General features: G+C 41.9%; 1 protein-coding gene across 7 annotated transcripts in view; it reads left to right on the top strand.

The window, feature by feature from the left end:
* Nucleotides 1-893: 893 nt before the first annotated feature.
* Nucleotides 894-18,015, top strand: part of LOC132210095 (probable G-protein coupled receptor 139) — a 67,166-nt gene continuing 50,044 nt past the window's right edge. For 2 of the 7 annotated variants that reach the window (XR_009446294.1, XM_059649449.1), the window contains exons 1-2: nucleotides 894-1,201; nucleotides 9,361-9,410. Coding sequence is in view for 5 of the 7 variants with exons in the window: in XM_059649449.1 (XP_059505432.1) it covers nucleotides 9,392-9,410 (19 nt within the window). In the remaining 2 variants the exon portion in view is untranslated. Of the gene's footprint in view, nucleotides 1,202-9,360; nucleotides 9,411-11,421; nucleotides 11,481-18,015 lie in introns of all 7 variants that reach the window. The other 5 variants (XR_009446293.1, XM_059649446.1, XM_059649445.1 and 2 more) reach the window with 4 other exon arrangements.

The following is an 18,015-nucleotide window of genomic DNA, read 5'->3' as shown; positions in this document are numbered from 1 at the left end:
GGTGATTCAGTGGCTAGCACTGCAGCCCCACAGCGCCAGGGACATGGGTTCAATTCCAGCCTTGGGTAACTGTCTGTGTGGAATTTGCACATTCTCCCCGTGTCTGTGTGGGTTTCCTCCGGGTCCTCTGGTTTCCTCCCACAGTCCAAAGATGTGCAGGCTAGGTGGATTGGCCATGCTAAATTGCCCATAGTGTTCAGGGGTGTGTGGGTTTCAGGGGGATTGGGATGGGTCTGGGTGGGATGCTTCAAGGGGGTGTGTGGACTTGCTGGGCCGAAGGGCCTGTTTCCAGACTGTAGGCAATCTACACTTGCTACAAACATTTTCCAAAACTCCAAACACAGCATTCACCATTTTCAGCTGGGGAGACTACAAGCTCTGGAATTCCCTCCTTAAACCTCTCTAACCTTCTTTAAGATACACAATGTAAAATAAACCATTTTATTCAATGTTTTAAACATTTAAGTTCGATGAATATCTGAAACGTTCCATACAAATGTTTGCTGTTATTGGCTTACACTGAGAGGAACAGGATTATCACTCAAAGGCCATTCTCGGACGATCACGGCCACAATCATTTTCAAATTGAAAACTTAATCTTGACAGCCCGTTTTCAGCACTCCTGTTGTTCTAACTCACTCCAAAATGTAAAGGACCTTATGTTCCGAGTCTAGGCGCTGCGAACCATGGACGAGAACAACTGAGACACATTCCTTCCCCAACTCACAGTGAACCCTCACACCAAAAGCTGAGCAACAGCAGGGGAAACGGGACACACGAACCACACTTCTCCCCCAACCACAAAACAGCGCATGTATGATTGACGGCGGGTTCGGTCCAATAGAAGGAAAGGGGCGGGTCTGGAGGACCGAGCTGGAAAGGTCGGACCTCCACCCAATCGGTAACAGCAAGGGGCGGGGCTGTGCGGCGGCTGGTGATCAATCTTAACCGAAACAACTGCGGATGCTGTAAATCAGGAACAAAAACAGAAGTTGCTGGAAAAGGTCAACAGGTCTGGCAGCATCTGTGAAGAAAGAAAAAAAAATCAGAGTTAACGTTTCGTGTCCAGAGACCCTTAGAACAGCAACGTACCGGCCGGTGTTTGTATGCAGGCGCAGCATCATTTTGACTGACGTCAGTGGGTGAATGTCGGTTTTGTCGGAGCAGGTAAAGAAACAAAGAAATCGGGGAGACAGTGAAGGTTAGTGTGGCTTGGGAGGCTTTATCACCACATGTGTACAACTGTAGCTCCGAATTAGAACATATTGGTCATGCATTTTGCAGTAAACTGAAAAGGGCTGCAGGCTTCAGGCGGCGAGAGTCCCAGGTTACCGCCAGAATATTGGCACAAATGTCCCGCGTGTTTAGGTCAGAATGGTCACTGCTTTGCACTGAGGACTTGGGAGTTGGAAACGTTTTCTTTCGCAATGAACGACTACAGTAAATTTGTAGTCACACTTTAAAGGGCCCTTGTTTCCTTCCTGACCAGAGTTGGTTGCAATGATTGACTGACCTCAAGGTTCAGCATCTTTTCAGTGAGTGTGTGCTCATTGCCTCTATTATTTCTTAAAGTCAGAGTCATACAGCACAGAAACAGACCCTTCAGTCCATGCTTGCCATTACCCCAAACTGAACTAGTTCCACTGGCCTGCTCCTGACCATACCCCTTTAAAACTTTCCTATTAATGTATCTATCCAAATGCCTTTTAAATATTGTAATTATACTTGCACCCACCACATCCTTTGGAAGTTCATTTCACACAGAAACCACCCTCTTTGTTCAAAAAAGCCTTTTTAAAAAATCTTTCTCCTCTCACCTTGAAAGTGTGTTCCCTTTTTTTGAAATTCCCCATCAAAAGGCTATTACCATTAACTCTATTGATAGCTCTCATTATTTTATAAATTTATAAACTCCTTTCAATCTCCTACACTCAACTGAAGAAAGTTCCAGCCTATCTTTATAACTCAAACCTTCCATACCAGGCAACATCCTGGTAAGTCTCTTCTGAACAATGTACAGTTTGATAATATCCTTCCTATAACTGGGCAACCAGATCTGGACACAATATTCCATAAAAGGCCTCACCAATGTCCTGGACAACCTCAAGATAATATCCCAACTCTTATAATCAAAGGACTCAGCAATTAAGGCAAGCATGCCAAATCCCTTTTTAAACACCCTGTAGGTATATGTGATGCAAACTTCAAAAAAAAAGTACCTGCACTCCTAGGTCCCCTGTTCTCAAACACTACCTAAGGCCAGACCATTAATTGTATAAGTGCTGCCCTTGTTTGTTCCATCAAAATTCAACACCTCACATTTATTCAGATTGAATATAATCTGCCATTTTTTTGAGCCCTTTTAATCAAGATCCCTTTGTAATCTTAGATAACCTTCTTCTCTGTCTAATATGCCACTATTTTGATGTAACCCATAAACTTACGAACCATACCTTCTATATTCTCATCCAAATCATTTATATAAAATGACAAAAGAGGATTCAGAACTGATCCTGGTGGAACATCGCTGGTCACTGGCCTCCAGTCTGAAAAGCAACCCTCCGCCATTGCTCTCTGGCTTCTGCCGTTAAGCCAATTCCATATTCAATTGACAAGCTCACCCTGAATTCTATCTTTACTAATTAGTCTCCCATGCAGAACGTCATCTCCTGCTCTGCCATTAACCATCGTTTTGGTAACCTCCTCAAAAAATACAATCAAGTTTGAGATCATGATTTTCCTCACAAAATACCATGCTGACTACCCCTAATCAATTTTTGCCCCTGAATGTCCATGAATCCTATCTTTTGTATTCACATTCCACAATTTACCCACAACTTAAGTCAGTCTCACAGGTCTATAGTTCCCTAGTTTCACCATACAATCTATCTTCAAGAAAGATTTAACAGTAACTACCCTCCAGTCATCAGGTACTTCACCTGTTGTTACAGATGATGCAAATGTTTTTGCAAAGACTCCAGTAATTTCCTCCCTTACTTCCCACACATTCTGGGATACATTAGATCCGGTCCCAGAGATTTATCGACCTTTGTATTCTCCATGAACTCCCAAACTTCCTTTTTTTCACATGAAGTTTTTTGAAAACATCAAAGTTTATTTCTCTGCATTCTGTATACACAATTTCTTTCTCTGCAGTAAAAGCTGGCAAGAAATATACATTTAGTATCTCTCCCATCTCCTGGGGTTCAACACAAAGATGACATCTTTGATCTTTAAAAAGCCCTGCCCCCTCTCTGGTTACCCTCTTGCTCTTAGTATTTTTAAACTCTCTGTGGATTAATCCTTTTACCTTATCTGCCAAAATTATCTCATATTCCCTCTTTGTCTTCTTGATTTATCTCTTAACAATGCCACACACTATATTGATTAAGAGATTCAATTGAATCAAATTGTCTATGTCAGAAATAAGATTCTCTTTTATTCTCGACTAGAACTTCAAAAACCTTCTTCATCTGTTGATCCTTAATCTTACCAGCCTTACCCAGTGCTCTTACAGGAACTGTCATCATCACACTCTTGAAAGTCTTCCACTTGTCAAACGTCCTTTCACCTGTGAACAGTCTACTCCAATCAATTTTTGTCAGTTCTTGTCTCAAATCATTGAGGTTTGCCTTATTCCAATTCAAAACTCTAACATTTATGGAACGCTTATCCTTTTCCAGAACCATTTTGAATCTAATAGAATTATGATCACCAGACCCGAAGTGTTCTGCCACATTTATTTCAGTAACTTTCCCTGCCTTCTTGTCCAAAAGAAATCCAGTTTTACTCATCCTCTTGTAAGAGCATCTACATATTGACATATATAGATATATATCTGAAATGTCCGACATATTTGTTTCTCAATTTCTCTCTTACTATTGGGGAGCCGAGAGAACAATCCCATCAAAGTGATCTTCCCTTTCTTCATTCATTCAGTGGGGGAGTGGACAATTTTTCTGAAATATTTTCCCTACTTAAAGCAGTTGTGTATTCCTTAATTTAAAAAAAAGCCCTGACACCCTCCAACCCCCCCACCGCACGCGCACACACACACACAGACACACACCTTTTGTATTGTTCCTACATCACCTAAAACCTGGAACATTGAGGTGCTGGTTTTGTCCATCTCACAGACAAGTTTCTGTCAAAGCAGTGAGTTCATCAGCTTTACCGTTAAGACTCCTTGCATTGAAAAGAAAAGTTCTTCAGAGTTACTACATGCTCTGACTCTCTCATCTTACTTTTGGAATTAATGTGCTCTCCTCACTTTCAGAACCTTCCTCATCAATCCTTCTGTTTACGCTGCCACATATAATTCCCCCACTCCCCCTCTCTGTCAGTGTAAGGTCTCCCTTAACAGAATGAGCAAAGGTTCTTGCTGAGATATTGATCCCTTTCCATTTTACATTAGACCCATTCTTTTGGAACATGTCTTTTCTATCCCAAAAGGCATTCCAATTATTCAAAAACCTGAATCCCTGAACAGTACACTAGATCTTCACCATCGATTTGTCTCCTTTAAACTTTTTCTCCCTACCTCGGTTGGCATTGGGAGTAAACAAGAAAGTACGACTCGTCAAGTTTTTTTCTTTAAACATTTTACCTAACCAGTCAAATTCACAATGTACTGCTTTAATCTTTTCCCTAAAAATGTCATTGCTATCAATGCGTACAATAATTTCTGCCCCCACAATCTCACCTTTAAGAATACACTTGAAACGTTTTAGAGACGTCCTTATTCCGAGCACAAGGCAATTAACAAACCACCCTAAATTTACACTCACTACCACAGAATCTCCTGTTTAAGCCTCTGACAGGAGGGTCCCCTACAAAAATAATTCTATTAAATCTTCTGAAATGCTGCATAACATATGAATCATTCCAAGTGTACAAAAAGTGACTGGCCCTTCCATTTTCCTCAGAGAGACCCATGTCCTTCAACAGTTCCAAAAGCTGAATATCTGGCAGAGGGATAGCCACTGGAGACATTCTTACTGATCCTAACAGTCACTCATCTATCCTAACAGTGCTGGGTTGTAGAACCGAACACATGTAGGGCTCTGATGAAACTGCTGGTTCCATTAATGAAGCCCAAGATCCCACACAATTTCCTCAATGCATTTTGATTATGTTCTGTCTCTGATAAAGATTTCTACATAGTAAGTCCCCGCTCGCTGCTCTTTGCATCTGTGCCATTCAAACATATATTCCCCTTCCACGTTGTTTCCCTCAAAATGCATAGACTCACTGTATGTTCTAAAGAAGAGATGATTTCTACTCAAAATATTAACTGCGGCTCCAGTATTCCTGCCATGTAGAAAACAGAACAGTACAGCACCAGAAGAAACCCTATGGCACACCACGTCACTTCTAATATTGATGCCACTCTGAAGTAATACAATCTGCCTGTACGTGATCTATATCCCGCTCTTCCTTGTCTGTTCATATGTCTGCCTAAATGCCTCTTAAACGTTGTGATTGATCGTTTCTGCTTCTATCACCTCCCAAGAGAGTACATTATAGCCACCTAACACCATCTGGATAAGAAACGTGCCTCACACACCTCCTTTAAAGTCTCCCCCTCTCACCTTCATATTTCCCCTAGAATTTGTCATTTTCACCCGAAGAAAAAGGCTCAGACTATCCACTCTCTCCCCCTCAGGCCGCCCGTCAGCCACTGACTCTGTGTAGTGGTAACAATCCAAGTTTGTCCAAGCCAGGCAAAATCCTGGTAAACCTCTTCTGCAACCTCTCCAAAGCCTCCACACCCTTTCTGTAATGCTGTGATCGAAACTGCACACATCACTGCAAAGGTGGCCAAATTACAACTTTATATTCAGCCCTCTAACAGAAGAAAGCAAGCATGCCATAGTCCTCCTTTACCACTTTATGCACATGCGCTGCCACTATCAGAGAGCTAGAAACTTGGAACTGGAGATCCGTCTGTATATCAGTGCTACTCAGGGTCCTTCCATTTATTGTTTACATTCCCCTTGCAATTGGCCTCCCAGAATGCATCACCTCATAGTTATCTATATATATGTGTGTGTGTGTATGTGTATGGTCTCAGCTCTGATCCTTGTGGGGCAGCACGAGCCCCTCTCCAGTCATAAAAAATACACTCCACAACTGTTGACGGGTGAAATATCAAACAGGAGCCTTGAGTTCTGTGTTCAGCAGCACGAGCAAACTTTATGTGGAGCTCCTCAGCAATGCATTGTGGGAGAGGTTCTGGTGCGCTATAACTCCCCCCAACCAAGTGCAGCATTGTTATACATTTCACATTACAGTAATGACATACAATGTTAGTGCAATTGTTAGCCGCATTTGCCTAATCGATACATCCAATCCAGTAAACACATGGTTAATGGCTCTACAGAACTTGGTGCTTCCACAGTCTGTTGATGGTTACCTGTTTCCTTTAGAATACCTGTTGTTAAATCACGTTTCAATCCTGACAGTTTTATACTCCTTCCCAAACATTTACCAGCTGCACCACATTAATTACCAATAACCTCAATACTCCCTTATCACTGAGGGCTCTTCCAAATTTTGTGTTGGGCTTTACTTTTGCTGTTAACCTGAATTCATAACATTTAAAAATGATATTAATTTCTGCTACTTATTGAAAGTTCTTTAAAATAAACTCTGATTTAAGGTTATTACAGTTCTGTGACAGCTGACAGATTGAGAACAGTGCTCTCTCACTTGGCCTGTGAAATCAAACAGTCTCTCTGACTTGCAGTTCCTGTTAGAAGCCCCAGCACTCAGATGCAGCCAGTGAGTTATGGAACAGTATTTAATTCATGGATAAATCTTCAATGTCTCTTCTCTAAACACTCTGCATCACTAATTTTCTTTACTTAGTGAGACAGCATCTACTCAAATTGCACAGATGAGAGTGAAGTTCAGTCTCTTTAAAAAATACCTAGTCATTAAAAGAAACTCGCTTATATTCTTCAAATTTCTAGGTGACATAACCGCATCTGCACTCTATTTTGTAATCTGTCTTTGTCGTTTTTCCATCGACCACTGGATAGTTATCTCCCTGCAGTCCATATACTGCATTTTTACAACTGTCTTTTGCCCCCACTCCAGGCAATGTTGCTTTTTCGATTTTCTGTTGACACCATTTAATGCTTTATCTTTCCTGTAATGAAATAGGCCTCATTTCAGTGCCTACAAACATTTACTCAAGAAGCTCAGCTAATTCTTTGACACTAGTTTGTTGTTTGCCTTTCTAATTTACAATTAACTGAAAAGTTCAGAATACTGTAGGATCAGACTTTTCTTTTTAAATTTTACTAAATAACAAACTTGCAACTGTGGCTTAGCTTGGCTTTTTAAAAATGCCCCTTACTAAAATTCTTACATGTTTAGAACTACCTGTTTACAGAAATTATAGAGAATCTTGTGCATTATCTCTGTATGGAGAGTACAAGCCTGGCTGTGAAATTCTGTGATGCACATCTGGAAATTCCTTTTGACCATTTTATGTCAGCTAAAATCCCCGAACAGCCATTTTATGTCAACTTTAATCATTGGCCGCTCCAACGACTCGCCCCTGTAAGCACTTTACTGAAACGCTAAGCAGGCCTATGTAACTTATGGGATATATTCACTCTCTCTGATGTTAGAACTAATGGGGGAATTCTTCAGTTCCCATGTACCAAAGGGCCACAGCACAGGGAAGCATCATTGTTCTTACACACAAGTGTTATGAACACAATCAAAACATTGAATTGTATTCCTTCTAGTACATGGGATATGATCTAGGGTGTGTATTTGGGTAATCAGTCCCCCCGTCCTTTGTCTGATTTATCTAGTTTTGTTGTTTTTAATTCCCTGCCCGCTTGAGCTGCAGGAGTTCAAATCTCCTTTGTATATTCAGATCATTGAATACCTTCTTCAGCTCCTTCCACAATCTTTACCCAATCTGCAGTCACATGCGGAATCGGTGGTAATTCCATCGCCATGGACTGTAATGGTTCTCAATCCACTTCACGTTGTTGGTTGGTAAGATGAATCACTGCCTGTCTTACCGGCTCAGGCTCAGTCTGTCCACTGATGGTAATGCTCTTTGTTGGGTGCTGATAGCAACATTGACTTGGCATGGCTTTGATCCTTCCTTTAATAGCTGTCTGCTGTGGCGAGATAATACATCGATCTGACCAGGGTGTACTGCAAGAAGGACCAGTTGTTCGCCAACAAATAATAGATTCTGTACAGTTGTCATAACTTACAAAACCACAAGCTGTAAATCTTTGGTCATTTCATCCCGACGTGACCAGTGATCCCCTCCTTGGTGACGCCTCGTTTAGACAATTACCTTTTTGCATTTTATTATGATAACCACATGAGTGGGAGTGTCTTTTCGTGATATCCAAGTCCCTTCATGCTATCTCCTACTATTGTGGACCTTCTTTAGGGGGTACATTATGATTGTCCTCATGTTTGGGGATGTGTAACATTACCCTTATACAATATTCTTCCTCATCAATGTTCTCAGTACCCAGTAATCAGCTGGCAAGGGTTGAACTCCCAAGGTGCCCCAGTAATATGTTCCCTTCTACCCATTCTCACAATTGCTTATCAGTCGCCCATTTGGGGATTTGGTGCTTGTCCAATTTCATCAGATTAGTACTGATCATTGTCAACAGCCAGCTGCTGTAGGTTGTGCATGTCTGCATGATATGCTCTTCCTAAGATGTGTTAGCCAGTCGTTCAATGAGTGAATTGGTCATATTTTGCAGAGGCTTCAAAATTTCAATGGCATCTAATATAATGTGGAAAGCCTTTCTGTCAAGCAGACCTGTTTTAGCCTGATCTGGATAACCTCTGTTTCCAATTCTATATATCTTCTGCAGACTCTGAAGCTGCTCATCGATTGTAACTCTCTATCTAATGTGTTTACTGTCACTGTCACCCGCTCTTGCTATTTCCAACGATCCTTTCTTTTTAAGTCTGCAGACCTTTCTCAGAGTTAAACCCTCTCCTACCCAGCTGGAATTGTGAGTGCTTGGAAGACAATTGTTCCGTGGCAGTGGAACACCACTCGAGTACTTGTACTTCCTGTCAGGTCAAAACCTACATGCACAAGCTTATATCCTGGGACAACAGTCACACTTTTTCCTGTATGTTCCGCGACTGACCCAGACCAGTGATCCTGCTGGCCTTCACAATGTTTAGATTCAGAGGTGAAAGTTACAGTCTCTGGGCCCGGGGTCATGGTCATATATTGACTCGTAACGGTGACATTGGTAACACATGGTGAGAATCCCTAGACCCTATGTAAAGTGGGCCACCATGCAGCCTGTTTAAACCAATTACTAACAATTTCTATTCTTCCCCTTTCAGGCTCATACCTACACTAAATCCATAGCGATATATGAGCATGCAGTCTGCAGGTAACATAAATACTCTGGACACATAAAGCATATTGCCATTTCACTTTGTCCACACACAAACCTCACTTTGTCTTTGTCCTCATCCCATAATTCAGGCTTGATTATATGTAATACTTACTGGGGTCCATATTAATTGGTTCACTTTCATTCTTATTTCAGTTCGCTGCGTGCCTGCCAAAGCCAGCTTCACTCCTTCCCTTTCCATACTGCCATAAAACACATTTCCATCACTATCACTCCCTGCACATGATTCACAATTTAACATGCCCATTACAATGTCATATATGCAATCAAACTTCGCTTCCTCTGGTTCAGTTGCTTTTAAAATGCATGAATAATTTCCAAAATGGGCGATGACAGTTTTCAACCAGCCTGTAAAGAACAGGATTCCAACACAACTTGCCATAAGGGTTAACCATCATGTTTGGACGTTTTATAACTTCAACTGGGACCATTGCTTCCACTTTGCCCCCTGTTTAATATCTACAAGAGTGCATATCTCACCTGTAATAATCACCTAGTAGAGTCTGACCCATCGTGGTCGCAGTGCCACACAATCGGATAATATTTTCACCAGGACCTGAGCTCCTAGATTAGGAATGCCAGCTTGGATGCTTCTATGCTCCCTTTCCCAATCTCTGATTCCCTTCCCCTCTCAGCTCATGCAGCTGCTTTGCCAGTCCTTTCGCAAATTATTTCACCCTGTCATTTCCATTGCACAATTCCGGCCGTTCTCCTACCACGTCCTCCTGCAGCCGCACAGCCTGCCTAATCACAAATTCAAAAGGGGGCAGCCTCGTTGGCTTTGCTGGGGATAACGTCAGTTTCATTAGAATGGTGGGGTATACTCTAAACCATCCTTGCCTTGTCTCTGTCAGTGTCTTAGACCAGTTTTCAGTGTTTGGTTAATTTCTTCTACTTGAACTTTGGGGCTAGTACGGGAGATGGAATCTCTGTTCAGTACCTAGCAGCACACATACCTGTTTAGTTACTTTCACTGCAAAATGTGCCCCTTTTTCAGAATCTGCAGGGGATTGCTTCCACCCACCCAGTAAATCTCAGGTGAAGCGGCCATGCTAAATGACTGATAGTGTGCAGGGATGTGCAGGCTCAATCAGTTAACCATGGTAATTGTGTGGTTACAGGCATAGGGTGGACTGGGTCCCTTGTCAAAAGGTCAGTGTTGACCTGATGGGCTGAATGACCCATCCCGAATGTCGGAATTCTGTAATCTATGATCTATGGAAAGACTGGATCAACTGGGTTAGAGACCCGATCGACTGGGTAAGTGCTCAGTGGAATTTAGTAGAATGAGTGGGGATGGCAGAGAAACATAAAATTCTGATGAGCCTGGATGGGCTAGATGCAGGAAGAATGTTCCGGATGATGAGGAAATCTAGAACGAGGAGCCACAGTCTAAGAATAAAACATTCAGGACTGAGATGAGGAAGAATCTCTTCACACAGAGTGTGAACCCATTGAATTCTCTCCCACAGAAAGCTGTTGGGGCCAATTAATTAGATATATTCGAGAGGGAGCTGGTCATTTACCTTGTGGCTAAAGGGAGGAAGGAGAATGGAGAGAGGGCAGGAATGGGATACTGAGCTTGCACAATCAGTCATGATCATATTGAATGGTTGTGCAGGCTCAAAGGGCCAGACAGCTTACTCCTGCACCTACTTTTCTGTTTCTATATGTTTAGACCTTTCAGCATTTTTTTCTGGGGGAGGGGCCCGTTGAATCCATCTGCAATTGTTCCCAAGAGCCCTCTGGGTTATGGCTACTGACTGCATTTAATCTTGATTGTTTTCCCTGACTCTGTGTGCAGAGTCTTTAATAATATTTTATTATATCGCACCCTACTCCAGGTCACCACGAGCAATGAGTCATCTGATATTGCATTTTATCCCACCCAGTATGCGCCAGCTGATGGTATGCGGTGGCACGATCTGATCCTACATCTTCCTAACTCCATCTTGCCCTCTCATTACCCCACCCTTTTCCCATTCAGGTTTCTCATGTTGTGGGGCTGTTTCTTGAAATGTCTTCAAACTTTCTTCCCTTCCTCCAGTAAGTACTGCCACTTCCTCAAATATCTGTACTGTTTCAGTAAGTATTTTAGCTGCCTGACCCGCATGCTCATTGTCCTGTTATTGTGGGTTTCTCCTTTCCTGTGAGCTCTAATCTTCATTACTGCTGCTTCAGTCACAAAATTAGCTGCATACATCAACTATTTAATCTGTTCTTTGTGTTGTATGTGGCACCCAGACCAGTTGGCGTATCCTCGCTGAGCCCAGGCCAGTGTGTGGTCATGAACTATACCAAAGACATAAGGACTGTCTGTGTCTCTGGTGACTCTCTGGCTCCTGGCTGATCTCAGAGCTTTTAGTAGTTCTGCCAGTTCTGAAAAATTTTCACATAATTCCTACAATAATTAAACTATCCTCAAGTTTGTCTTACTCCTTTCTGGTGTGTGACTGGGTAGTTTAAAATCGCATTCTTTAGTTCCTCTAGGACTATCCTGTGTCCCGACCTGACTGATATCTCAGGTACCTCCCTCCCTGTCGTCCCAACTGCACTTTCCGTGGTTTAATTTTAAGCCCTGCCTGGCTGATGAGACTCAATACTCTGAAGATCGGGATATATTCTTTCTGACCGACTGAGGTGTTGAAGTCCGGGTAAGATCAATTTTGCTAATTCCATGAGCCATACATCGGTGGAATTTGGCTGGACTATTGTGGAACTGCTGAAACAACTGGGATCATGTATACTGTTTTCCTCAGAGAGTAAACAACAGCTTATTCTGGGATTCCAGGTCCACAGGTACGGACCTGGACTGAGACCGTATCCTGTTGCGATTTAAGTACAGTGTGGATTTTGCTACTGTAGGATACTCTTCAGTGACAGATGTGTTCTTGGAGGTATAATCAACAGGGAGGCAGTTTGAGTCATCAGGCTTCAGTGAATTAGTCTGGGATGCTGTCGGTCTGACTGTTACCTACTTTTGCCAGTTGTTCATGATCATAATTACTGTCTCAGCCCCAGCTTTGATGGGGTACTGTTTGTGTGGTGGACTGAGAGGGCCCTTGATCTTTTACAGGGTCGATAGATAATAACCCATATTCCCTGTTTGTGAGTGGGTCCCAGGTGTTACTCCCCAGATTGCCTGACTGCCCCAGTCTCCCTGCAGTGTAGCTACTCTGGAGATGCACCCTGTCTTTTTCCTCCTGCCCCTGTCCTGGCCAGAGGGTCCCCCGTCATAGATCGGGTTTCTACAGCGTTAGATGCTCCCCGTTGTTTTCAAAGATCAACCCGCAGAATTGTCCTGATCTCATTTTCACACGTCACATTCCCAATCTGCATCCGAAAAGGTTCACTTCATCTTGCTTCCTCGGTTCCTCCTCCACCTCGTTTAATTTCAGTGGTTGGGTGGTGAGGGTCAAATCTGTACAGGTATGTTGGTTTAGTTTCTGTCAATTGTCACAGAGTCACAGAGATGTGTAGCATGGAAAGAAAGCCTTCAGTTCAAGTCGTTCATGCCAAGCAAAGATCCTAAATTCATCCAGTCACATTTGCCAACATTTGGCCCATATCACTTTAAAACTTTCCTATTCATAAACCCATCTGAATGACTTTTAAATGTTGTAATTGTACCAGCATTTACCCCTTCCTCTCGCAGCTCATTACATACATGCACTTTCATCTGCGTGAAAATGTTGTCCCTTTTAAATCTTTCCCTCTCCCTCTCACCTTTAACCTGTTCCCTCCAGTTTTGGACTCCCAACCCTGGAAAAAAGATCTTGACTATTCACCCAATCCATGCCTGTCATGACTGACTAAGCCTCTGTAAGCAGCCCCTCCCACTCCTCGCTAGCCTACAACATTCCAGGGAAAATATCCCCAACCTATTCAGCTTCTCCCTTCAGATCTAGCCCACCAATCACGGCAACATCCTTGTAAATATCTTCTGAACCCTTTCAAGTTTCACAACATCCTTCCTGTAACATGGAGAACAGAATTGAATGCAGTATTCTAAAAGTGGCCTTACCATTGTCCAGTATGTCTGCAACATGACACACTAACTCCTAGATTCAAGACACTGACCAATAAAGGCAAACGCACCAAATGCCGCCTTCACTACCTTGTCTTCCCGCAACTCCACTTTCAAGAAATGATGAGCTTGCACTCCAAGATCTCTTTGTGCGGTAACACTCCCACGGCCTTACCGTTAAGTCCATAACTTCTGCACTGATTTGCCTTCCTAAAATGCAACAACTCTCATTAATTTAAATTAATCTCCATCTGCCACTCCTCAGCTCGTTGGCCCATGTGATGAAGGTCCTATTGTACTCTCGAGATAACCTTCTTCACTGTCCTCTACACCACTACTTTTGATGTCATCCACAAACCTATCTCTGGTATTCACGTGCAAATCATTTATATCAATGATTAAAAATAAAACAACGCCCTTTTGTCCCCTGTTGTCTGTCCAAGCTTTAACTTTGATCCATAACGGTGCCATAGGCACTGCCTTCTCATACTTCCAGGTCATCCCACCCATAGTTGTCCCTCTGCCCATAAGTGGGTGTTTTGTCATCCGACCTGTTTGAGTCAGTATCATAATCCTCACTGCCTTCTCAGTAGATGAGTTCACCAGGTGTCTCCCCTACTGTAACTATCATCATGCCCTCATGTGAGAGTCACCACCTTTGCTTATTCCCATTCTCTTTGGCCATATTTCTGATGGAGGCTGTCAGAGTTACAGCTGCATTCTCATATTTGCATTTTTTGTCCATTCAACCAGGGTTTCTGCTCTGGTTTTGGACCATCCAGGTCGTAACCCTTCCTGATTATCTTTGTGATCAGTCTCTTTCTGCAATCCAGTACAATTTGTAACAACCACACCTCCGGGCCTCATTTTATTATCACCTTCCCTAGATATGATCCATTCAGAATCCATTTTGGTCACGTTGGGTATATGCCTCCCCTCAAGCTCCACTTTTGCACCATGATGTTCTGTTGTGTGGCTTAACCCCTCCCAGGTGCGGGCTCGGTCTATCAGTTGCCCACTGAATTCAGCACAGCTCCCTTCTCACTCTTATTTCTTTTTTTACTGCCAAGAGCGATTCTGGGGTTTACTGTCTCTCTAAAGTGTAGTAAATATTAAACATACTTACGTGATTAGGATCCACACAGCTGATAACTGACTGATTTACTGTTGTTGAAGGAGAAATATTAAAGAGGGGTCTTGAGACAATGAGTTGATATTCATGGAGCCTATTAAACTGTACAGTGAAATATATTTCTCTGATTCATGGATTTGATAATAATGAAACACATTCGGTGATTATTAGAATACAGAAGAACAAAGTGTGACTTTTTAAACTTCACCTAATAATAACTTGGATTTTCTCTGCAGAGCTGAAAAGTAGACTGATTATTGATGTGATATTAATGTGATAACAGCAATAGAACCTTTAGGTACTAACTGCAATTCATGAGATGAGCAATATGATTGTTTGCATTGATTCTTGTATTGAAAATTCAATCTTGTTTCATGCTTGTCAAATATTACGCTGTTCGTTCTAATTCAAGAATACAGTATCGAAATGATGGCAGTAAAAAATAGACTTTAATTTTAGCTTTACTGTTATAATGCACCAATCCAATAATTGGACATACAGTTGGATGACTGCATTGTAAACTGTTAGGTATATAATATTGGCTCTGAGAAAAACAATTTGGTTTACAAGGTCTTCTGTACTAGGAATAATTAAAAATTAATTGTGATTATGAATCGGCCACTTAAAAGATAATTACTGTAATTGGCTAAAAATATTTACATTTTGCTCAGATAATTGGAACAAGGAACTTACAGGTTGTAAATGTGTTTATTCAACAGAATACACAAGAGATATTTTCCTCCAGGAACTAATTATACATACATAGCTCAAAGTAGCTTGAGATATACATAGAAGCCAAATGATCAATGAATTGAGAAAGATTCCATGGTTATATCTGACAGTTGAAAAGTCTAAATATTAGTAGCAACACGTTCATGTTCAAACAAGCAGCATGCGGATCAAAGATAAACCTTAGACGGACAGTAGGTGACAAAAGGGCACTGTTTTTTGTGATTTACATATATGATTTGGATGTGAACCTAGGAGGTAGGTTTGCAGATGACATCAGAATTAGTGGCAGATTTTCATGTTGGGATGCATGTCTGTTTAACTACAATCTGTTCTGTTCTCCATGTAAGAGGCTCTTGTTGTGTGTGATGGACTGTCACAAACAGTGTAATGTCCCTGAGAGTCCTGGGATCAGGTTTCCTTTGTCTGCAAATCACGTGGCCAGTAAACTATACACCTGTTCTTAGGTGAAGCAGAGATTCAATTCTTAGTGAATAATTGGTAGATACTGAAGTTATTTCACTCTGAATGGTTTCTAGCATGCACCATCAATCAGTGTACCTGGTAAGTTATTTTCTGAACAATTCCAATCTCTATCTGTCAATCTGATGGTACATCTTGCTTGTCAGTTTTATGAGAATTCAACCCTTTTTTTCTGAGCTATTTTTGTCAATGATTCGGTATATCTATTGCTTCACTGTGTCGAGTCTCAGAGTCGTGAGCCAGTTTCAACAGTTCGGCCCACTAATTTACCCCCGTCTCATTGCATTGTACATTTTTTAGCATTATCTTATCAGCAAATTCTTTTAATAAAGGGACAAGGAGTGAGTTTTTTTTAGATGACATTTTCTCTGCTTAATATTTTAATTTTAAAACATAAGACGATGGCTTATATTTGTGAGAGGGTCGTGTTGCTGTGTGCAACAGCCTGTCATTAGTGGGATTATGCTCCCTGGAACACAGATTTCTTTTGCCTGCAAATTACGCGTGAAGTTACTTGAGCACCTGGAAAAAGGATGTGTTTATTGCAGTGCGATTTCTATCAATGCACTTTGTGGCACCTTCTGAAGCCAGAGATACAGAAATGTGTGCAGATTTGTTTTCCTCACTTAAGGAAGCACACATTAGCACACGAGTGATTTTAACACAGGGGCAGCAGATTTATTCTGGGAACTGGGGATTATAATGATGTGCGACTAAATTGGCTAGATTTAGATATCCTATATTGCATGTGTATAAGGAGGTATTCTCTTTGAACTGTATGTTGTTAGCAAAGACATTGACAGGATAAATATTGGCAGCTATCTTTGCTGATAGGAACGTAGCGGTAGAGCAGCCTGATTGACTGAGATAAGCAAAAATGTCTTCACTCAAATACCTGGTAAATCTGTGATCGTTTCCACCTCAAGAACTGAATTTCTGACTATATTCCAGAAAAAGGTTTGCAATGTTTGCGATGCTCAGGGGATCAAAAAATGTTGCAAAAACTGGATGAGTGTGACGAAGTCAACAATGATGTCACTAAAATGAACAGTGGTTGCTGGAAAATTGAAACAAAACATAAAATGCTGCAGAAACCTAGCCGATCTGGCAAAAAAAAGGAAAAAGAAAAACAGAGTTCAAGTTTCAGGTGTGATGTGACTCTTCTTCAGAACAAACAATGTTGTTAAACTGCATGTCAGGCTCCAGGTGCTAAATAATGTAAATCTGACCCAGTCTCTGAAAATCTTTTGCAGGGGGCGCCTGGGGGAAGGTGTTAGTGTTTATTGAGGGTCCCCAGTGAGTGTGTGAGTATTTGAAGAGTGCCTTTGGGGTATTAGAGGATTCTGGTTTGCAGTTACTTGGCTGATGTTTAAGTGGCTCCCAGCTCTGTGATTCTGAACACAGGACTTACTTATGGGGATGTTGATGAGGAGACTTTAGACAGGTATTTAAGGGCAAAGGAATCTCGATTTATTTAGGTGCATTAATTATAGGTAACTATAGTTTAAGAAATTCTATGAAGTTAATACCATACTCTATGAATAGAGATTACCACTATTAGACATTATTTACTAACACACAAAAAACAAACAGTGACACTGACTGCCTGAATTCCTCCTAATAGGGTCCCAGTGCACTGCTACCGAGGTCGGAATTTGGGGTGTCGGGGTTTATGCTCCCATCGCAGAATGTGGTTTTGAAGTCTCAGTGGTATTCTGGATCACCATACCTGGAGCCTGGATGAAGACTTTGGACTGTGTGGGTTTTTAAGTTTGGGTTGTGTTAGCTGATGTGCTAAGGCATGGGTTGGTGAGTAGCAGTTTCTCCTCATCTTTCGGTTTGTGAGCGGGTTTTCAACTCAGGTTGTGACTGAGGACTCGTGGCTTCGGTGAAGTCAGTGATTGATAGTGTTTGTTGGTGTCTGGTTTGGATGGTCTGGATCAGGTTCTTGTTTTCGGTTCAGAAAGACCCGTGTTCGGAAGCTTTGTTCAGATTCCTCCTCCCGTGAGATTAGGGCTGGCAGTTACACTGACTCTGAGTCCAATTATCTTCACACGAGATCTGTAGTTTTCATTCTGCTCTTGATGTTCTCTTCTGAGGTTAATTCGCTTTCTGATGGTTAGAGCGTGTGTGAATGGATTTGAATGTCAAGTATCTCTGTAGGCTCCATACTCTCTGTGCTTCATAGCCCGAGGTGTAAAAGCTGTCTT

The sequence above is a fragment of the Stegostoma tigrinum genome, chromosome 10, assembly GCF_030684315.1.
Source record: "Stegostoma tigrinum isolate sSteTig4 chromosome 10, sSteTig4.hap1, whole genome shotgun sequence".
NCBI classification, from domain to species: Eukaryota; Metazoa; Chordata; class Chondrichthyes; order Orectolobiformes; family Stegostomatidae; genus Stegostoma; species Stegostoma tigrinum.
Note: the sequence above shows the minus strand (reverse complement) of the source record. Positions and strands in the feature narration are given on the sequence as shown.